At 36.2% G+C, this 24306-nt stretch overlaps 1 protein-coding gene across 2 annotated transcripts in view; it reads left to right on the forward strand.

Annotated features, from left to right (window-relative positions):
- The window catches only part of SEC22A (SEC22 homolog A, vesicle trafficking protein), a 72452-nt gene that overhangs the window by 15136 nt on the left and 33010 nt on the right, over positions 1-24306 (forward strand). For both annotated transcript variants that reach the window (XM_045851841.1, XM_045851840.1), the window contains exons 3-4: positions 12042-12205; positions 13273-13467. In XM_045851841.1, the coding sequence (XP_045707797.1) occupies positions 12042-12205; positions 13273-13467 (359 nt within the window). The remainder of the gene's footprint in view (positions 1-12041; positions 12206-13272; positions 13468-24306) is intronic.

The raw sequence follows: 24306 nt of genomic DNA on the forward strand, positions 1-24306 counted from the left end.
TAAAAGTCAACATTGGTATGCAGCCTGGTTCTTTCTGCACACACCCAGGTCCAGCAGAGGGAGCCACAAGCTGTGGATCACTGATAGCTGCAAATGGGTTCTACAGGGCCAGTCGCAGGCAGTGACTGACACAGGACTACACCAGAGTCTTGCAGGTCTACTCAATACAGAGAAACAAACACAAAGAAGCAGCCAAAATGGGAAGACAGAGAAACAGGCCCCAAATGAAAGAACAAGAGAATTCCTCAGGAGAAGAACTGAATGAAATGGAGGCAAGCAATTTATCTGAGATTAAGTTCAGAGCAATGATTATAAGGATTCCCAGCAGCATGAAAAAATACATAGAAACCATTAAAAAAGGACCAGTCATAAATAAAGAATGTAATATCTAAAATAAATAATACACTGGAAAGAATAAACAGTAGGTTAGATGAAGCAGAGGATCAAATCAGCCATTTGGAAGATGAGGTAGATTATAGTAACAAATACTTCAGTGCAGCTAATGGAGTACATTGTGCACCATGGCTTATGTGGCACCTTGTCTGCACATTTCATAGTAGCTGCTCACTGGGGGATGGTTATCTTGGAGTGATTGGTCGGGTTCAGAGTACCATGGAATTAAGTCTTCATTCTCTCTAAAATTATTCAATTCACCTCCTTGATTTGGGTTGGGATGTGTGTGCATAATTTAGTTTTGTGCTTCCTTTTAACATTAGATAGTGATATTACAATTCTCTCTGTATAAGATTGTAAGGAATTCATCTGTTTCAGAAGTTGAAGGATATTTTCCTTAAATTATCATAAATGTTTAATATATAAACATATGTCACTACTTAGGAAACAACAATGACTAAAGCAGTAATTATGAACTATATGAAAACCAAGTTGTATCAAATAGGATCTTAAAACATTGACTGGTTTTGGAGGTTTAAAACCCAAGTTATACAGTCTCAGTTCTCTTTAAACATTGAGACACTGATATTATGAAAAGATAAACCTCTTTGGAAGGCCAATCGTACTTGTGAATTTTAATTGAAGAAATAAAATTCCTTAGTTTTTTCACTATGAATTCATTTCAAGTGTGATAATAGTTGTGAGCTTCATAGATTCTCTCCTTACCTGAGGATTGACTTTCTCCATATTTGTTCCCAGACTGCTCCCTCCAGCTGTGAAGGCTATTTTAGGCTTACCTACTTTTTCGTTTTAGTGTCTGGTAGCGCATTTCTTTCACTCCTTGGTGTTATTTTTTGATTACAGGAGTAAGAACTTCAACAATGACACAGTGCCTCCAATTGTCAGGCACTGTACTTATCATTAAATATCACAACAAATCTGTGAATGGCTGATAAACAGAACCCTTTCTCATTACTAAAGACAGAAATACAACTCATACTAGCTTAAGCAAAACAAAAAAAAGGAGGTAGTGTATTGTGAAGGGCTTCTGAGTTGGCTGGAGCCAGGGACTAAGATGTTGTTACCAGGGATCTTTCTCTCATTTTTCCAGTCTCCTTCCTTTTGCAGATGGGTATTCTCCATGTACTGAACAACACTGTGTAGGCAGCTCCAGGTTTACTTCATTACTGCTGAGCAACCCTTCTTCTTTCATGTTTCAGGAAAAGGACTTTATTGGCCTTGCTGTGTTGTGGTCCATTCTGGAGTAACGTTGTGTCAGAGGGCTGAGGTACTCAGAGTTGGGTCCTGGGTCAATTTGATGGACAGCTTTGCCAAAGTCATATAGAAGAGGTAGTATGGTTGAGATAATTTCCCAAAGGGAACGAGAGAAAGGATGCTGGGCAGATAGCCATTATAGTACTACCACCCCTGTTTTACAGAGGAGGAAATCGAGCCTTAGGGATATAAAGAAACTTGTTCAAACTCACAGAACTAATAAATAGTATATCTGAACCACAGTTTTTGTCTTCAGCATTCACATTATTCTCTGGTAAAAGTGTTGTCTCTTTTTACCCTTAACCTCTGTTTTGACAGCGAGCATTCCTAATTCTCCTAATTTTTTTTTCATTTTTATGGAAATAGAAATTAACTAGGGAAAAGAATTAAGTGAAACTACCCCTCTTCTTTTTTTTTTTTGAGAAATAATGAGGGACAGAGTATGTAGGAAGTCTAATTGATGAGATAGCAGTCTCACTGGAGACCAGGTGTTTGGCACGGGGGTGGGGGGACATGGCAGGGGTATAAAATCCACCATAGCTATCATACCAGCTGGCGGGAGAAAATAGCCTGTGATTCCTGCTTTCCTGTTTTGTCTCATTACTAGGATCATATTATTAGTTCTTAGGTCGGAGTCACTCAAGAAACCAGAGGGACGCAGTGAGCTAAGGAGCAGGGTTCATTAGCCAGGAATAAGAGGGAAAGTGGAGCCAACCTAGGGAGTTTGGGGAGCCAACCAAGGGAGGTTAAGACTCTCTTGGTTGTTCTCAGGTCAGGGTTTTTAAGTGCAAAAACTCCCGAAGGGTAACTGTTTGGGGTGTCAGAGTCTGATTGGCTGGAGCTGGTTGCTAAGTGCCATTTCTGCTGACCATTGTTCTTGATACATCTTGTTGGGCTCAAGTTAAAGCTGCATCCTGTTATGCCAGATAGGCTGACCCCAGACCCCAATCTTAGCCGGGCCTCTGTTTGTCCTGGGTAGGGTTGGCAGGCAGTTTCCCAGGGAGGTATTTTCCCAGGCTACAGTTTCCCATGGTGCAGTTTTCCCACCTGGTGATTTTCTATTCCTCCTAGGCCTCCTAGCCCATCCCTCCTAGGCCTGCCTAGCTCTGTCATTAGTATTAGTATTAGTAGTTTACTGTTTATTGTGGAAAACTGTTCAGCTTTCAGCACCATTTACAAGGGGCACCCCCAAAAAACTGGAATTACCTTCTGGAGGGCAGACCCCTTGTATTACAGGTTTCCCCCACTAAGTGAGTATTCTGGGAACCCATCTTTATCATCTATCAGCTGGTGTTATTGTGAGAGGCTGTGTTTGTCTTCTACAAATTTTTTTTGAAGACTCTTTCAACACATTTGCCCATTCTAAGATGGGTGATTCATGAGCACACCTGCCCACACTGTGCTGGGTGTTCAGTTTTTGACCAAAAATGGCATGACCCCTGTGCCCCACCCTCCCTATTCATCTGATCTCGCCCCAAGCAACTTTTTTTTGTTTCCGTGGTTGGAAAAAGTCCTCAAAAGGAAATGTTTTGCCAGTGTGAAAGAGGTGAAATAAAGAATGGCAGAAGCACTAAAAGGCATCAAAATTGAAGAGTTCAAAAACTGTTTTGAGCAGTGGAAAAAACTTCTTGATAGGTGCATTGCATCAAATGGAGAGTACTTTGAAGGCGACTGAAGTTTAAACATGTAAGAATAAATACATACTTTTGTAATAAGTAAATTCCTTTGGTGGGGCAGTTTCCCCCTCATATGTTAAATAGGATTTTTGAACTGGTCTTGGAACCTAATTACTCTTAAAATATAGTTTCTGTGGGAAAATGATTTCTAGCTACATCAACTTCTGGAATTCAAACCAATAAATAAATTAGGGATTACCTATGACTGACTATCTAAAAAAGCAAGGATCTACCTTCTCTGTGGTGTGAAGATGTTATGGTTAATGGGGAAAGAGTGATGGACTCTGCAGAAAAGGAAGTGAAGGATGTCAAAGGTAAATTTTGCTTCCTTTTGTGTTTTATCCAGGGCTCTGATGGTATAATCACCTTTGGACACTTAAAATCATCTGATTCTTTAGCTTACTGTTTTAAGTTGCTATCACCTGGAATATTGCATTTTAATAAATATTTTATTATTTAATAAGGTTAAAATTTTGAGTAACATGAGTCTTTTCTCATGGGATTACTTATTCATGATTTAGCTCTTCACCATTGGAGGCTAATTGAAAGTTGGCCACATAAGAGAAAGAAGTGAGAAGATACAAAGTTTCTGGTAGAATGCTGTATATGGTGGACACACAGTGTTACTGAGTTCACTTTCTGGTTCTTACTTCTTCTGTGTCTATTGCATTGATGGCAAAGTCTTGTTTTTACCTTGTTTCCAATAAGACATATTTGGTTTAGATTTTTAAAAACTCCATAAGGTATACTCACTTTCATAATGTCAAATTTTTTCATATTTAAAGGTTGAAGTGCTTTATTTTAGAGAATGGTATTTGTTGTAGAAGGTTCTATTTTGAAAATAATATTTTTCTTATGCTTAGCAATTTTAACAGTAGAGTAGAGATAGATGGTATGTTCTACTGGAGTGCTTCTCTTCACCCAGGAAAGCTATTCACTGGGCAAATGTGGCTACAAAGGATAAACATATTTTCTATGTGTAATACCACAACTGAAGAATGAATATTGTATTTCATGCAAATATTAATTATTACTGTCTCAATGTATAGTTTGCTATATACTTTGTCATTTGGTGTGCTACAAAATGCAGTTTTGTTTCCATATCTTGTTTTGTATATCAAGTACCCTAATGCATGTGCCTGGCAGTCAGGGACTTTGTCTTTGACATCAGAATCTCTAGAGTGGAATGTTAACCATATGCTGGGCAATCTGTTATTTGCTGTGGGGAATATAATTGCTTTCACTAATTACTTAGTTTGGTGCAGCAGGCCTGAATTTTCCTAATAATGTCTGTTTTCTTTTAGTATATTTTATTTATTATGCTATTACAGTTGTCCCATTTTTTTCTCCCCTTTATTCTCCTCTGCCCTATACCTCCTCTCCCACCAGCATTACCCACCTTAGTTCATGTCTACGGGTCATACATATAAGTTCTTTGGCTTCTCCATTTCCTATACGGTTCTTAACTTCCCCACCCCATCTATTTTGTACCTACCATTTATGCTTCCTATTCCCTGTACCTTCCCCACCATGTCCCCTCTCCCTGCTGATACCCTCTATGTGATCTCCATTTCTTTGATTCTATTCCTGTTCTAGTTGTTTGCTTAGTTTTTTGTTTTTGGGGTTTTTTTAGGTTTAGTTGTTGATAGTTGTGAGTTTGTTGTCCTTTTACTGTTCATAGTTTTTGATCTTCTTTTTCTAAGATAAGTCCCTTTAACATTTCATGTAATAAGGGCTTGGTGATGATGAACTCCTTTAACTTGACCTTATATGGGAGGCACTTTATCTGCCCTTCCATTCTAAATGATAGTTTTCCTGGATAGAGTAATCTTCAGTGTAGGTCCTTACCCTTGCCAAGGCCAGGCAGCAGGCTGCATGGGTGGGGCTAACTTAAGGGGAAACTGAGACTCAGAGTTGATACAAGGGTTGCTACAGTGAGAAACTCCCAGTCTCACATGAGAGTCTGTTGGAAAGTGCGTTAGGGATGAGCAGGCAGCTGCACTGGCCCCTCTCTGTCCCCTCCCCCACAGGCAGCACCACAGGGCAGCAAGGAGGGTTGCCCTGCCTGGATGAATACCTAAGGCCCTGCCCCCTTACAACGTATCAGGTGCTCCAAGACAAAGAAATGTGGCCCAAGTGAAAGAACAGAGCAAAACTTCAGAAAGAGAGCTAAGTGACGAGGACATAGCCAACCTATCTGATGGAGAATTTAAAGCCCTGTAATCAAAATGCTCACAGATCTGATTGAGCTTGGTCGAAAAATGTAAAAACAGATAGAAGATACCCAAAATGAAATAAAGCAAAATATTCAGGGAACCAATAGTGACAAGAAGGAAACCAAGACTCAAGTCAACGATCTGGAGCAAAAGGAAGAAATAAACAACCAACTGGAACAGAATAAAGAAACAAAAATTCAGAAAAGTGAAGAGTCTTACAAACCTCTTGGAGCCTTAGCACCAACTTCTGGTAGGTGCTAAGAACTGGAACTGAAATGTTCCAATATCCGAATTATAGGGGTGCCTTATAGAAGGAGAAGAACAAGAGCAAAAAATTGAAAACTTATTTGAACAAATAATGAAGGAAAACTTCCCCAATCTAGTGAAGGAAACAGACTTCCAGGAAGCCCAGAGAGTCCCAAAGAAGTTGGACCCAAAGAGGAACACATCAAGGCATATCATTATTAAGCTACCCAAGATAAAAGATAAAGAGAAAATTCTAAAAGAAGCAAGGGAAAAGGAGAGAGTTACCTACAAAGGAGTGCCTACTAGGCTATCAGCTGATTTCTCCAAAGAAACTTTGCAGTCAAGAAGGGGCTGGAAAGAAGTATTTGAAGTCATGAAAGGCAAGGACCTACATCCAAGATTACTCTGTCCAGCAAAACTTTCATTTAGAATGCGAGGGCAGATAAAGTGCTTCCCAGATAATGTCAAGTTCAAGGAGTTCATCATCACCAAGCCCGTATTATATGAAATGTTAAAGGGACTTATCTAAGAAAAAGAAGATAAAAAATATGAACAGTAAAATGACAACAAATTCACAACTCTCAACAAATGAACCTAAAAGAAAAGAAAAATAACAAAAACAAAAACTAAGCAAACAACCAGAACAGGAACAGAATCAGAGAAATGGAGATCACATGGAGGGATTTCAGTGGGAAGAGGAAGGGAGGAATGTGGGGGAAGGTACAAGGAGTAAGAAGCATACTTGGTAGGCATAAAATAGATGGGGAGAGGTCAAAAATGGTATAGGAAACAGGACTCAAAGGCCTTATATGTACGATCCATGGACATGAACTAAGTGGCAGGGGACTGCTGGAGGGTTGGGGGACCAGGATGAAGGGGGGATGAAGGTAGAAAAAATTGGTAAAACTGTAATAGCATAATCAATAAAAAGTATTTTTAAAAAAGTAGAAAAGGAAAAGAAAGGGGTAATTTCCTTAACTGGAGTTTGAACGTCTGCCAGTCTTACCTATTCAAGTCACACTTGATCCTGGACAGCCGGCCCTAAAGAAGTTCCTAGTGTGTGTGTGGTAGATAGGAACCAAAGATAAAATGAGGTTGGATAAGTTTCTTGGCCAGAAGAAAGGGAATACCTATAAAACCAAATCCCATTGGTACCAAAGCCTAGAAATGGACGGGAAAGAAAGAAGACATTAGAGCAAAGTAGGAAGAAAAGGAATTAAAAATTGTGTTCAACATGGAGAGAAGAGGACTTTTGCAGGGGAGTGGTGAGAATGAGTAATGACTGTGAAAAAAAGAGAGCAGACATACCTGTTAGACCTGTATAGCCATCTGGGGGTATTCACTGCAGAGGTGAGTAATTCTACTTGGTCCCTGAGAACATTGCTCTCTTTAAAGTAGAAATGTTGAAAGCTCACTGACCTGAAGTGTAAAGCCTCTGAGAATACTCACAGGAAGTGCAGGTGAGGTTCTGTTCTCTTTTGTCATTTAGTCAAGTATTTTTTGAGCTTTTGATGTTGTAGAGCCTGTTGGGCTGAACAATATTTGTGCACAACACACTCAACAAATTGTGCAAATGAGTGAATGAGTGATGCCATCTTTGTACTCATTTATTTACTAATTTATTGAACGCTTATTTTGTCCTAGACACAAAGTATTATAGGTGCTAAGAATACAGTGGTAAACCATACAGAAATCATCCCTACTCATGGAGTGTAGATTTTAGTGAGACATTACAACAAATAAACACATACATATATAATCACAAAATGGGTTACTTACATGAAGAAAAATAACAACTGCTGTGATATAACCATGGGGGTGGGATCAATTTAGATTGCGTGCTCTGGGAGGACTTTAAGTCTGAGAACTGAAATTGGAGTAAAGCAGGTCAGAACTGGGTCATAGTAGAGGTGGGATTGGGAGCATTGCAAGCAGGGAAGACAGACTTCATGAAGCTTCTCAAATTGGAAGTTGGAAGACTGGAATGGGTTGGTATCTTTAGGATCTAAAACAAGACTGATATGGCTGCAGCTCAGAAGTGTAGCTGTACAAGATGAAGTGGAGAAGATGGCAGTGCTTCCCAGACATTCTGATGCAAATTCCAAAATCCTCAAGTTTCATTACTTTTAGTTAGAAGAAAAAATAGAGATTGATTTGTGGCTTAGAAAAACTGAAAAAAAAATGTTGGTGAGTTGGGACATAATTGGTTTATCTATACCATAGGGAAGTTGATGTTGTGGAATGAATGTGGTTTTAGTGTTAGAACTAAGTTTGTCCCAGGTCTGCTTAACAGTGTGTGGCCTTGGGTAAATTACTAAGCCTCTGGTTCTTCATCTGTAAAGTAGAAATAGCAATACCCTTTTATTGTAAATGTGAAATTAAATAACATACATAAAGTACGTAGGAAAGGGCCTTGTTCATACTAAGTGGTCAGTAAAGTGTACTTGCCTGTTACTATTACTGCTACTTCTCCCCCTTCAAGGTAGAAGGACAATGACCAGATTGTCCATAACATGTGAGCTAAATGAACCTGATGGACAGGCTATAAAGCATGCACAAACTGGCATACATGTAGTGACTGTAGACTATTTCATATGAGTTGTCCTCAGAATGGCTGGGAGTCTTTGTGTTTGTCCCAGTGAGAGCTGAAAAAACAGAAATCGTTTGATAACAAAGGTAAATCAACTGAGCTATATATATATACACACACACACACTGCATTTTTCGGACCATAAGACACACCCAGGTTTTAGAGGAGGAAAATAGGAAAAAAAAATTTGAAGCAAAAATTGTGGTAAAATATTTAATAACATAAATAACATAATATTTCACCAACGTAAATGTACACAGAACTCAACAGCAGCATTAACAACCATTATTCCTCCCAAATGGGGCGGGGGGAGTGCGTCTTATAGTCAGGAAAATAAAGTACTTTTGGAAAACTGATTTTGCATTTCAAAGAAAGAAAGTATTGTAAGGCCAAATTCACTGTTAAAAGCCATAAGATTATAGAACACTTTATACCCTTTTCAGAGTATCATGCAATTATAGTAAAAGAAAGACTTCGGAGTAAACATTCCTTGAGAATGCTAACATAAGATCTAGGGTTTCCTTTATTTCACATATAATTCTCTAGTTAAATTTAGTGCAAGCAAAGAAATCATTTGGGGTAAACTGTCATATATGTTCCTTTGGTTCACTCTGTTATTAATGTGGAAATATAGTAAAAACCCTACCCTAATACACATTCCAAAATGGAGTCCAAAAGCTTTAGTCATATTATTGGAGGACAATGAAGTAACTCCTAGCTAGCCACTTGGGAGTTCCTATTGTGTGGAAATGAATCACCAGTTGTGTTCTATCCCAATTCAAGTTATTGTTGGGTATATTTGAATGCTGATGACATGTCAGAATTTTGAAAATGATAGTGAAAAATTTTGTTTTTGTAAAGAGAAAAATTACTTGGAAAAAACATTGTTTGGTCTTTAATTTAGATATTAGTTTTGTAGAAAAATGTAGTATATCATAGCTGAACTTTTATGACTATGACCCATAAGAAGAGATACATTTTACTTTGTGAACACTACCTATATACAAATAGGAAACTGAAACAAAAGTTTTATGAAACAATATTTATCCCAATATTTTCTGTTATAGTCTATTTCAGCTTTAAGGAAAATGCTCTGTGTAATTCACTAAGTAATTTTGTGACCCGATGTGTCACAACTTGTGTAAAATACTGCATCAAATGACTGTATATTAAGTGGCACTTCTGAACAGAATTCCAGTTTATTCCAGAAGCATAAGATCAGCACAATTTCACCAGAAGTGTGTGCCACACAGTTAGTAATTGATGATTAATAGGTGCCAACCCCACAACTCTTGGCTGCCTGGGATAGTCTTTAAAGAAAGGGAGAGGCAGGGGAGGAGAGTAGGAAGAAAGGATGGTAGGAAGATATTTGCATATGCATAAACTCTTACCAAAAGAATACATGAGAAATTAATAACATGAGTTTGGGGGACAGAGAACTGGGTATCTGTGGGCAGTGGTAGGGATAAGACACTTTGAGTACAGTGTTTTCTTTCATTTTTCATTCTTTTAAAATTTGCATCATGCGAATATACATATATTCCAAATTAATAAATTCTGCTTCCACATGATTAGAGAAAGAAAGGGCAGAGGGGACTCCAATATGGATCAGAATTTGCCACTAAAGACTGCTGTGGTAGATAGGACTTGCGGCCAATATGCTGTGTTTGCTGCCTCGATCTAGACTGGCTATGTTGACAGTACTTTAAAAAAATGTTTAAGTGACTCATTAAGAAGGGTTAATTTGTGTCCCATGCTTGACCTATTATAGGGGGATATATATTTTATTTTAGAAAGTTGTAGTTTTTTTTTCAATAGAACATGGTTAAATATTTCAGTGCTTAAAGTAGAAGTTTTTTGTTCTGCATTTTTAACTTGTTATTTAGAAATAATTTCAAACTTATAGCAAACTTGTAAAAAGAGGAAAAATACAAATAATACCTGTTCTCAGGCTTACTTTTTGCTAATATTTACTTCATTTGCTTTATTGTTTTACTTACCTACTTATCTACTAAAGTATTTACTTACTTTATTGTTTTACTTATTTACTTTATTTACTTATTGGATTTATTTTTTTCTGAATCATTTGAGAGAAACTTACGAATAACATGGCCCTTTATTCCTCACTACTTCAAATTATATTTTCTACAATTAGAGACATTCTCTTAGTTAACTATAGCACAGTTGTTAGTTCTAGTAAATTTTATGTCAATACCATACTTTCTTCCAGTCTTCCATTTTTCCATTTTTATCAGTTGACCCAGAATTATCCTTTCTAGAGTTTTTACCTCCTCCTCTGGCACAGGATCTAGATTAGGGTTAGATTTTATTACATTTAGTTGTGTCTCTTTAGCCTCCTTCAATCAGAAACATTTCCGCATCCCTTATTTCTTTTTTACAACACTGAGATTTAAAAAATAGAATGCTTATTCTTATGTTTCTTTGTGATAAGATTCAGATTATGCATTCTTGTCCAGAATACTACATAACTGATACATCATTCTGAGAATATCTCATTCTGAGACACAGGAAGTTCATCTGCCTGCTCCTCACATTTATATGAGAGTATTTGGTCAATGTGTTGTCTAGTTTCTACCGTATGATAAATATTTTTCTTTTGCAACCAATAAGCAATCCATGGGAAGACATTTAAAGTCATGCAAAATTTCCTTTTCCTCACCAAAATTTTCACTTAGATTTAGCATCCATTGATTGTCATTGCTTAGTTCAATCTTCACTGTGTTGGCTGCCAAAAGCTGGTTTTTCCAATCGTAGTACTACCTCTGCATTTAGCAGTTTGCACTCAGCACTCCGCTGTAAGCAGTTGTCCTCCTTTTCCCCGAACCCTTGTATTTGTTGTTGTTATACACTCATAAATTTCTCCGTCTTTCCCACTGTGGCTCATAATTCATTACTATGTGAAGTAGATGATTTGATTTTGGGTTTAGTGGATGACTGCAGGAGGTCAGTAACCACTCTGAGAATGTATGCCAAGTTCTGTGTTGTTTGGCCATCTTTCTGGGGAGAGTGTTTGTAACTTTCTTTTCTTTTAAAAGTTTTTATTTATTTATTTTTAGACAGAGGGGAAGAGAGGGAGACAAACATCAATGTGTGGTTACCTCTCACTTGCCTCCTACTGGGGACCTGGCCTGCATCCCAGGCATGTGCTCTGACTGGGAATCAAACTGGTGATCCTTTGGTTCACAGGCCGGTGCTCAATCCACTGAGCCATACCAGCCCGGGCTTAACTTTCATCAGAATGTATAGAGTTCTTGATGCAAACAGGATTAAGTTCCACTAGGTGGAGGGGTTAAATGTTTAGCTATCTGGAACTCTTATATATTTGTATATTCTTTTAGTCCACTGCTTTCTACCCCAAGAAATAAATAACTGAAGTGTTAGAACTATGGTGTGTGTGCCTCTGTAGGTACATTTCTTTCTTCTTTTTTTGTCTACTGTTTTTAAACCACAACTAAAAACAGTATTATATTTTAGTTTCTTTAATTTTTTTGCTGGACTATATAATGTTAATATCTTCATTTCCACTGTAGCAGCAATTTATGATGTAATAGGGCCAGTCTTTTGAAGCAACAGATTACCTTGATTTACTTTGAAATTTTAAAACCAATGTTTTTTACACTGTAGTTTTATTAGCTCTATGGGAGTGAGCTACATGATGTTGTGCACTGAAAATTACCCAAATGTTCTGGCCTTCTCTTTCCTGGATGAGCTTCAGAAGGAGTTCATTACTACTTATAACATGATGAAGACAAACACTGCTGTCAGACCGTACTGTTTCATTGAATTTGGTAAGGGCCTGATTTTTTTCATTTTCATTATCCTGGCTCCAGCTAGTTATAAGCTACTTTTTATCTAACATTGGTGGGAGGGAGGGGACAAGGCAATACTCAGAAACTTCTGCTACCTTGCTTTTGATAGACTAATTTGAAAAATGGTCTATAAATTGTAGCAATGTCTTCATTTAGGTGCATATTAGAAAAAATTGTTTTTGAGCTGTGTAGGGGATTGTCATTATTGACACAAAGAATTAATCCCAGGGATAGTTTCTCAATGAGATAAGCCAGAGATTCAGAATTTTGTGTTTATGTGATGATCTTTTATAGTCTTCTTAATATAGGAAGCGATTGGCAAACACTTGCTGGAGAGGACCACATAGTACATATTTTAGGCTCTAAGCACCATATGTTCTCTGCCACAACTACTAAGCCCTGCCATTATAGCTGGAAAGCAGCCATAGACAATACAGAAATGACTGATTGTAGTTATATTCTAATAAAACTTTATTTACAAAATATAGGAGACTATAAACAGTGAAAATAAAATTAGGAGATTATTTAGGAAATATCTTAGAAGATATTTAGGAAATACCTTTAACTTCATTAAACTTACTTTTTAAATACACATTCTAATGGTGTAAGCAATCAATAAGAAAACGGGTTTATAAGAACATACAGTTTACAGTGTGTGTTCTTGTGTAATTACAACTGATAAATAACAGACACTATTTTATGAGATATGAATTCCTATAAAAATAAGATTTTGATTTAAAGATTAAAGCTGTTATTGTTTTGTTGTAGAGGTTCAAAGTAAGTCCTTGAAGTGGGTATGATAGTACAAATATTCTCATAGTCACATAATGTTAAATCATTATATACTTGGATTTATTAATTTCTACAGTATAACTTCATGATATGGTAACCATTAAACATAAATAATATCAGAGGACTCCATGACAATTGAACAGTTTGGAATAACAAACACTTCATCTGTAAAATTTACTATCTGTAAACCTCATGCTTTCAAATTATCTGATTAATAAATGACTGCAAGGAAATTTATTTTTTATTTTACATAGATAACTTCATTCAGAGGACCAAGCAGCGATATAATAATCCCAGGTCTCTTTCAACAAAGATAAATCTGTCTGACATGCAGACAGAAATCAAGCTGAGACCCCCTTATCAAATTTCCATGTGTGAACTGGGGTCAGCCAATGGAGTCACATCTGCATTTTCTGTTGACTATAAAGGTGCTGGTAAGATTTCTTCTGGTGAGTTCTGGATCTCAGTTATTTTATTTTAAAAATTTGTGTAAGAATTGAGGAACTCTTGAAAATGAATTACTTTAGTATTTCAAAGTAAATACTTGAGAAAACGTAGAAGTTCAACGTAATCCTTTCTCTCAGTAGTCTATGTATTAACCTACCAGATATGTGACTAAGCAGGAAAATACTTTAAAATAGGAATCTCAGAGGAACTGTTTGGTAGGTAAACATTTAAGAACATTTCATTGTAAATACCTGTTTCTGGAAATGAATAGTACTTTATTTGTAATATATGTTTATAGGCATATGAAGTACTTTGTATTACATCGAAATGGCTGGCTATACCCAAGGCCCAGTTCTTTGACTGTCACAGAAAATGTGCTCATCTACTAACACCTCCCTTCCCAAACAAGGAATATAGTTGTGACAGTTTGTAAACTTCTACTTAAAAATGGAGTCTTCATTATTTTATAAGGTAGCACATGCCATAGTTGAATTGATTGTTTAAAAAATTCTTCCTTATATTCTTCCTTATATGAGCTAAAATTCTTCCTTATATGAGCTAAAGTCCGTTGTCTATAACATTTATCTGTTTGTCTACATTCTGTGACCTTTGCCTCCTTCTCTTTAGAATTTTGAATCCAGCAACTCTGTGTCCTTTCTATCCTATTAGTCTGGTCAACTTCATATAAAATATCTTCAATTCTTTTAGCTGTTTGTTTATGACATGTTGAAACCCTCCCTATCCTGGAAGCTTTGTATATCTTTTACTTGTTAGTATTCTTCAAATGTGGCATTCAAGATGGAGCACAACATTTTATATTTGGTTTAATACAAATTAGGGGAGAAAGGGGGACACAGATTTTACTAAAATAATCCAGCAAGTTAGGAAACAAGTAAACAAGGAAATAACAATGACAAGCCCTGGAGGAGAGGAAATGGATGAGTACCTAGAGTTTTTACAATGTTATCTAAAATGTCCAGTTTCCAACAAAAAAATTACAGGACATGCAGAGGAAAAGTCTAATACTTACAGCAAGCAGGAAAAGCAGGCACTAGAAGCTGCCTATGACAATGACCAGATGTCAGACTTAACAAAGACTTCATAGTAGCCATTTAATTATTTTCATAAAACTAAAGGAAACCATGATTTAAAAATTAAGGAAAGTATGACAGTGAGATTACATTGAATAGGAAACATAAACAAAGAGATAGAAAATATAAAGAAGAACCAAATGGAAATTCTGGAATTGAAAAATACAACTGAAATGAAAAATTCACTAGTGGGGCTCAATAGAAGATTTGAACTAGCAAAAGAAAGAGTAAACTTGAAGATAGATCAGTAGAGGTTATGCAATCCAGAAAACAGAATAAAAGAACAGAACCTCAGAAAAATATGGGACACTATTAAGCACACTAACAAGTACATGATGGGAGAACCAGAAAAAGAGAAAGAAACACAAGTATTTGAAGAAATAATGGTTAAAAAGTTCCCATATTTACTCAAAACATTAACTTACTTCTCTAAGCTCATTTAACTGTAAATATATGCAAGAGACCTACAAATACATGAATCATACAAAAATTCTGAAAGGTTAAAAACAAGGAGAAAATCTTGAAAGCATCAAACAACTCACCACATACAAGAAAACCCCCAAAAGAGTAACAAGTGACTTCTCCACAGAAACAATGGTAGACCTAAAGGTAGTGGGAGAATATGTTCAACATACTCAAAGAGGGAGAAAACCTGTCAACCAAGAATCCTGTATCTTTCAAAACTGAAGGTGAAATAAAGACATTTACAGATAAGCAGAGGATGAGAGAATTTGTTGCTGGCAGATTCACCTATAAGAGATACTAAAGGAAGTTCTTCAGGCTGAAAGCAAGTGACCCAGGCTATAATTTGAATCCACACCAAAAAAAAAAAAAAAAAAGGAAAGGAAAGAAAACAAAATCAAAGAGCAATGGTAAAGGTATTTGTAAAAGATAGTAAAAGCACATTTTTCCTTTAAAAAGCAATGTGTAAGATAATGTATGTAATGCATTGTTGGGCCTATACCATATAGAAATGAAATATATTTTCTGGTTTTCAGGCCAGTGCTCAGTCCATTGAGCCACACCAGCCAAGGCGAAATATATTTTCTAATAATAGCACAGAGGAGATGGGTGGGAGCAAAGCTGCATTGGGTGAAGGAAATACTCCAGGTGGTAATTTGAAGTCACAGGAACAAATAAAGCCAGAAATGAAAATAATGTTAACAAATCAATGAAAACATAATCGTTGTACTCTTAAATTCTTTAAAAGACAGAAAATTGTGTAAAGTAATAATTAGAATAATGTATTTTGGGTTTGTGACATTTATAAGTATAATTTCTGTAACAACAATGCCACAAAAGGGAGAGCAAGGCAATTCAGCTACATAGGAGTAATGTTTTTACAGCTCACTGGATCAAGTTAGTGTAGCTCTGAAGCTGTTCCTTTTAAGATGTATACATGGTGAGGTCTACAGCAGCTGCCAAGCAAATAACTCAAAATGTGGTGAAAAATAATTAAAAAATTAAAAGACCGAAGTATAAAATCTTCACTTAATGTGATAATAATAAAGGAGGAATAGAGCAAAAAAGGGCATATGACATAAAAATAAGCAAAATGGCAGATGTAAATCCACTATACAATAATATATGTGAATAGATTTATGAAATATGAATGGATGAATCATGCCAATCAAAAGTCAGAGATTGTAAGAGTGGATTAAAACAAAACAAAATTCAAAGATATAATTAGATTGAAAACAAAAGGAAGAAAAAGGTATAGTATAACATAAACAGCACCTAAAAGAGAACTAGAGCTATTATGATAATAGCCAAAATGAACTTCAAGACAAAAATTGCTATCAGAGACAAAGAAAGACATTTCATGATGATAAAAGAGTCAGTCCGTTAAGGTATAACAGTTATAAGCACATGTACATTGAAGAACAGACCTCAAAATACAGGAAGCAAAACCTGTCAAAATGAATGGAGAAATAGATGATTACAGGGTAATAGTTAAACTCAAATACCCTAAATAATGAATAGATCTAGGCAGAAGATAAACAAGAAAATAGAAGATTTGAACCACAGCATAAACTAGCAAAACAGTATTACACTCCATCCAACAATAGAAAATACATTCTTCTGCAGTGTGCATGGAAAATTCCAGAACAAATCTTATGCTAAGCTATAAAAAAACTTCATAAATTTAATAGGATAGAAATTATACAAAGTAAGTTCTGTAACAACAGTGGGATGAAATTAGAAATTAATAAAAATTTGGAAAACTTGCAAATATGTGTAAATTAAATAATACAGTTCTAAATAGTGAATGTGTCAGAGAAGAAATCAAAGGGAAATTTATACTTTTAGATGAACAAAGATAAAGATGAAACACATCTAGCTGTGCTTAGAGGAAAATTATAACTATAATATACCTATATTAAAAAATTAAAAAATGTCTAATAAATAGCCTTCCACCTAAAGATACTAGGGAATGAAAAACAAAAAGAAGGGACATAATAAAGATTAGAGCAGAAATAAATGAAAATACAATATAAAGTAGAAAACCACTAGAGAAAAATCAGTGAAATCAAAAGTTGATTCTTTGCCTATATGGGTCTGGTTTAAGGATAGGCATATAGATCAACAGTATAGAATTGAGAATACAGAAATAAACCTTTGCATTATGGTCAGTTTATTTTTAACAAGGACACCAACACAACAGTGAAAGAATGGTCTTTCAACAAATGATGCTGAGACAAGTAAATATTCATATACAAAAGAATGAAGTTGGACTCCTACTTTTCAGGCTGTCTACAAACTAACTCAGAATGGATCAAGGACCTAAATTTAACAGTTAAAACTATAAAACTCTTAAAAGAAAACAAAGGTATAAATCTTTGTGACTTTGTATTAGGCAAAGTTTTTTTTTATTTAACACCAAAAGCACAGTGAAAAAATAAAAAATAGATAAGGTGAAAAATCACCAAAATTAAAAATCCTTCTGCCCTGGCCAGGTAGCTCAGTTGGTTAGAATGTCATCCTTATATGCCACAGTTGTGAGTTCAGTCCAGGTTCAGGGCACATACAAGAATTAACCAATGAACACATAAATAAGTGGAACAACAAACTGATGTTTCTCTCTCAGTGTCTCTCTCTCCTTTCTATCTCTCTCTCAAATCAATAAATAAAAAGAATCTTTGTTCTTCAAAAGACACAATTAAGAAATTGAAAAGACAATCCACAGACAGAAAATATTTGCAAAATATGTATCTTCTAAGGGACTTGTATCCAGAATATATAAAACTGAACAAATAAAAAGAAAACAATCCAATTTTAAAAAGGGAAAAGGATTTGAATAGATGATTCTACAGAAAAATGTGTAACTGGCTAATTAGCACACCAAAAGTGCTCAACATTCATAGTCATTAGTGAAATGCACAAGAAAATGATAAAAAGATACTACTTTACACCCACTAGGATGGCTATAATAAAAAAATACAGGTAATAACAAGTGTTAGTAAGGATGTGGAGAAATTAGAACCCTCATATATGTTGCTAGTGGGACTGTAAAGTAATGCACCTGCTTTAGAAAATAGAATGGAAGTTCCTTAAAAATGTAAACATAGAGTTACCATATGACCCAGCAGTTCTACTCCCAAGTACATAACCCAGAGAATTAAATATGTATGTCTAAACAAAAATGTGGACATGAGTGTTTCTAACATTATTCATAGCAACTGAAAAGCAGAAACACCCAAATGTTCCATCAGCTGACGGATGAATAAACAAAGTGTGGTATTCCATGCAATGGATATTATTAAGCAATAAAAAGGAATAAATTATTGATACATGGTACAATGTGTATGAACCTTAAAAACACTGTGCTATGTGAGAGAAGCATATAGAAAAGGACACATATTTAAAGTTGCATTTTTACAAAGTGTCCAGAATAGGCAAATTCATAGATACCAAAAATAGAGTAGTGGCTGAGAGGAGCTGGAGGGATGGAGGAAAGAGGCAGTGACTGCTACTAATTGTTATGAGGTTTCTTTTTGGAATAATGAAAATGTTGTGGAATTAGATGATTATGATAGTTCAAAACTCTGTGAATATACTAAAAACTTCTGAATTATGCACTTCAAAAGGTGAAATTTATTGCATGTGGATTATATTCCAATTTTCAAAATCACTAGTAAATGGAATTATTACTTTGAAGACTACTTACAGTAGTGATGGAGTAGTTAATTTAGACCAGTAGTTCCACTGAATGCATGTAGAAAAGCTGAGTGGAATGTATGATATTCTGTAGAATGTATAGGTCTGATATATAATGTAGAAGTTAATCTAAAATGTAATCTTCCTGAAGTCTCTGATAACTAAAATATTACTGGGATACAAAGGAAGATGGAGGCCCAGGGAGATGAGCCTGGTGTTTGGAGCAATTTTTTCCTTTGGGGCTTATACCAGTTCTGGAGGGACCAGCTGACAGCTTCTCAACACTTGGGAGACGGATTAGAGAGCAGGGCCCTCCAAGGTAGCAAACTTTATGAGAAACCCTCGCTCCCAGCTTTGGATTAGAACTTTGGATGTCTGTACTCTAGGAATGTGGGTAGACAGGAATATGCAGCAGGCAGGTTTTTATTGGGACTGCAGCTTAGTTTTGAATCATGTTGGTCTCTGAAATTGAATTGAACTGATTCCACAGTGTTATCCTCCAAAGATCCTGAAAGAGGCAAATCTCTCCCCTGGAAGAAATAGTCTCATAAACTTCAAATTATGTCTACAAGATTTTGAAAATAGAATATTTGGCAAACAATCATAAATAGCCAGGCACCAGAAGAGACTAAACTATATGAACACAAACCATCAGAATCAGCCTTCCCACCCTACCTCTTCTCTCCCCTCCTGCCCCTCTTTCCCTCTCCTCCCTCTCTTTCTCCCCTGCCATCCTCTCCTCTTCCCTCCTCTTCCCTCCCCTCCCTTGCCCTCCCTCTCATTAAAACCATGGAAGCCAGAGGACAACTTAATGATATCCTCTAAAGGAAAAAAAGAAAATAACTGCAAATGTGGAATTCTGTGTTCAACAAAAATATCCTGAAAGAGTGAAGTGGCAAGAGTAGATATCCTGCTGTTGTTCCTGATTCTGGTCTTAGCAAGGAAAGCGTTCAGTCTCTCACAGTTAATATGATGTTAACTTAGGGTTTTTATGTAGGTGCTTTTTTTTAATCAGGTAGAGGAAATGCCCTTATATTCCCAGATTGATGAGCAATTTTTATCAAGAACGTAAGTCGTATTCTGTCAGATGTTTTGTCTGCATTTATTGACATGATTGTATAATTTTTCTTTTTGACAGCTTTATATGGTGAATTGCTTTGACTGCTTTTCAGATATTTAACTACCTTGCACTTCTGTAAAAAGCCCCACTTGATCATGATGTATTGTCCTTTTTATATATTGTCAGATCTAATTTACTAAAATTTTGTTAAGATATTTTGTATCTGTGTTTATGAGGGAATTAATTTGTAGTTTTCCTGTTTGTCGTGTTTTTGACTAGTTTTGCTCTCAGAGTAAAGCTGGCTTCATAAAATAAGTTGGGGGGTATTACCTCTTCAATTTTGGGGAAGTGTTTCTGTAAAATTTTCATTTCTTCTTTAAACATTTAATACAGTGAAGACTTTCAAGCCTCTAGTTTTCTTTGTGGGAAGGTTTTTTTAACTACAAATCAGTTTCTTTGATGGATTTAGGGTTATTCAGGTTATCTGTTTATCTTGAGTGAGTTTTAGTAGCAGTTTGTTTCTTTTAAGGAATCAAAGGAATTTGTTTATTTCACCTAAGTTACTGAATTTTTGGCATAAAGTTAATATTTCCATATCCTTTAATATTTGTAGAATTGTCGTTATGCTATCCTCATTTTTTATATTTGTAATTTTTCACTTGCATTTTTCTTCTGATCAGTCTTATTAGAGTTTATCATTTTCATTGATTTTCTTAAAAAAACAGCTTTCCTTTTCATTGACTTTATTTTTTAAATTTTTTATTTCCTTGATTTATGTTTTGCTCCTATTGCTTCCTATTATCTGCTTACATAGGATTTAATTTGTTCTTCTTTTTCTAGATTCTTAAGGTAGAATTTGAGAGCATCTTTTTTTTTTTAGATTTTATTTATTTATTTTTAGAGAGGGAAGGGAGAGAGAAAGAGAGAGAGAAACATCAATGTGTGGTTGCTGGGAGCCATGGCCTGCAACGTAGGCATGTGCCCTGACTGGGAATCGAACCTGCGATGCCTGGTTCGCAGCTGGCACTCAATCCATTGAGCTATGCCAGCCAGGGCGAGAGCATCTTTTTAATACAGACATTTAGTACTATATTATCTCCCTTTAAATACTGCTTTAACTATATTTCAAAATTTTTAACATATTATATTTTTACTCTCATTCTGTTCAAAATGCTTTTTAATTTTACTTTTTATTTTTTTGTGATCCCTAGATTATTTATAAATATGTTAAATAGTTTTAAATATTTAGAGATTTTCCAAATATTTTTGTTATTGCTTTCTAATTTAATTCCATTGTGGCCAAATAACAAATTTTATATGATTTTAGTTATGTTACATTTATTGAGTTTTTAAAAAATATGTTTTATTGATTATGCTGTTACAGTTGTCCCATTCCTTCTCTTTATTCCCCTCCACCCTGCACACCCTCTCCCACCCACATTCCCCCCCTTTAGTTCGTGTCCATGGGTCGTGCATATAAGTTCTTTGGCTTCTACATTTCCTATACTATTCTCACCCTCCCCCTGTCTATTTTATGCCTACCAATTATGATGCTTATTTCCTCTACCTTTCTCCACCCCCATTCTTCCCCTCTACCTCCCTACTGATAACCCTCCATGTGATCTCCATTTCTGTGGTTCTGTTCTTGTTCTAGTTGTTTGCTTAGTTTTTGTTTTTGTTTTTAGGTTCAATTGTTGATAGTTGTCAGTTGTCCTTTTACTCTTCATAGTTTTTTTATCTTCTTTTTCTTTCTTTCTTTTCTTTAAGATTTTTTAAATTTATTTATTAGAGAGGGAAGGGAGGGGAGAGAGAGAGAGAGAAACATCAATGTGTGGTTGCTGGGGGTCATGGCCTGCAACCCAGGCATGTACCCTGGCTGGGAATCGAACCTGCGACACTTTGGTTCGCAGTATCTTCTTTTTCTAAGATAAGTCCCTTTAACATTTCATATCATAAGGGCTTGGTAATGATGAACTCCTTGAACTTGACCTTATCTGGGAAGCACTTTATCTGCCCTCCCATTCTAAATGGTAGTTTTGCTGGATAGAGTAATCTTGGATATAGGTCCTTGCCTTTCATGACTTCAAATACTTCTTTCCAGCCCCTTCTTGCCTGTCAAGTTTCTTTTGAGAAATCAGCTGATAGTGTTATGGGGACTCTTTTGTAGGTAACTCTCTCCTTTCCTCTTGCTGCTTTTAAGATTCTCTCTGTGTCTTTAATCTTGAGTAACTTAATGATGATGTGCCTTGGTGCATTCCTCCTTGTGTCCAACTTCTTTGGGACTCTCTGGGCTTCCTTGACTTCCTGGAAGTCTATTTCCTTCACCAGATGAGGGAAGTTTTCCTTCATTATTTGTTCAATAAGTTTTCAACTTCTTGCTCTTCTCCTTCTGACACCCCTATGATTTGGATGTTAGAGTGCTTGAATTGTCCCAGAGGTTCCTAAGCCTCTCCTCATTTTTTTGAATTCATGTTTCTTCATTCTGTTCTGGTTGGATGTTTATTTTTTCCTTTTGTTACAAATCATTGATTTCAGTCCTAGTTTCTTTCCCTTCGCTGTTGGTTCCCTGTATGTTTTCCTTTTTTTTCACTTTGTGTAGCCTTCATTTCATCCTTCATTTTGCAACCAAACTCAATAATTTCTGTGAGCATCCTGATTACCAGTGTTTTAAACTCTACATCTGACAGGTTGTCTATCTTCTTGTCACTTCGTTCTTTTTTCTGGAGTTTTGCTCTGTTTTTTCATTTGGGCCTTATTTCTTCGTCTCAGTGCACCTGTTATGTGGTAAAGGGTGGAGCCTTAAGTATTCATCAGGGTGGGGCAACCCTCCTTGCTGCTTTGTGGTGCTATCTTTGCAGGAGGGGTCCGAGAGGGAACCATGCTGTTTGCTTGGCTCTTGCCCTGCTTTCAGTCATTCCCCCCACTACCCACAAGCAAATTGGGCTCTTCTGGTGCTGATTCTGGGGTACGTGTGGGTTTGTGTACATTCTAGGACCCTGTGGGTCTCCCCAACCAACTCTCCTGTGAGGTTGGGAGTTTCTTCCACCACCGAAACCCCCACGGGTTTTTTCAGTCAGAGGTTTGGTTGCTTTATTTCCACCATGTTGGAACCCTGGGTTTCACAGTCTGTCTAGCTCCCTAGTTGTTCCTCCTGGTTTATCCTCACAGAAATGTGGGACTGCCAGGGATGGCCTCACCCACCTGGTCCTCTAGCCACTGCCTTGCCACTCATCCTCTCCACTCCAACTGCCCCTTTCTGCCCCTCCTACTGGTCTGGATGAGTGTTCCTTCTTTAACTCCTTGGTTGTTGAACTTCCATACAGTTCAGTTTTTGGCAATTCTGGTTATTTTTTGTTTTTAAATTTGTTGACCTTCTTTGGTTGTATGAGGAGACAAAGTGTATCTACTTATACCTTCATCTTGGCTGGAAGTCTTCGTTGGATTTTTGGAAGGATGAAATGAGATTGTATATAGAAAGCACTTGGTGCCTGACACAGTGCCTGGTATATTGAGAAGAGCCACTGTTAGCAGGAGCAGTAGAGGCAGTAATAGTAGTAATAGATGCTGTTAATATTTGCTTCTCTCATTTACATATCCATGTTTGTGTTCTTTTTCTCTGCATGGAATGCAGTTTTTCTCATTTGTACTTGCCTAAATTTTATTTGTCTTCAAAGTTCTTCGCTAGTTCTCTACCACAGTGTCACTGCTTTCCCCTAGTTATCTTTCCTCTTCAGAATTCCTGAACTCTTTTTGTTTAGAATACTTATTACTTTCATATGCTTATCTGTCTGTCCGCTTCTCCTTAAAAGGTGAGAAATGCCTTGGGGGCAGATTGCGTATTTCATTTTTCATACTTTCTAAGGCACAGCATCTTACATAGAATTGTGCCAAAAAGTATTTGTTGAATAAATAAGTGTCAGCAAAAGTAACACCTGCTTGAGTGTGGTTGATAGGGTAATGATATGGGTATAATAATTTAAAGTTTTAATTTGAACATTTCACCTAAAATGTCATATGGTGTGCTTGAGTCTGATATTGTTATGTTACAGAATTACATGCTTATGATTTTATAATAAAAGATTTTATAACAAAAAAGGGGTATTTTTTTTGTTGGGCATTGTATATTATTCACTATAATCAATAGCCCTTTGACTCCAAGGAGCTTACTCTTACTTCTTTAGTAACTTCTGTAAATTCTTCATTAATCATTGGTACATTTTGAGAAAAAAAACATTTGTCACAGAAATGACACTGTTGGGCCCAAGGAGACTAATTAAATAAAGGCCCTGTAGCAGAACACAATATTAGCAAAAACTGACCAAGTGACAGTGCTTTGGATTCAGCAGATATTTTTCTGTGTTATCTCTCATTCGTTATTGCTCCAAAGCCACTCTGTTCCTAATGGTGACTATCTTGGTACCAAATTGAACTGTGAAGTAAGCATGTGTGAATAACAATGAATCTAAAATCCATTTTACTGGGGAAAAATAGCACATAAAATATAATACATTAGAAATACGATTAAATATCTC

Source organism: Phyllostomus hastatus, unplaced genomic scaffold (assembly GCF_019186645.2).
Source record: "Phyllostomus hastatus isolate PE091 unplaced genomic scaffold, TTU_PhHast_1.1 phas_contig_86, whole genome shotgun sequence".
NCBI classification, from domain to species: domain Eukaryota; kingdom Metazoa; phylum Chordata; class Mammalia; order Chiroptera; family Phyllostomidae; genus Phyllostomus; species Phyllostomus hastatus.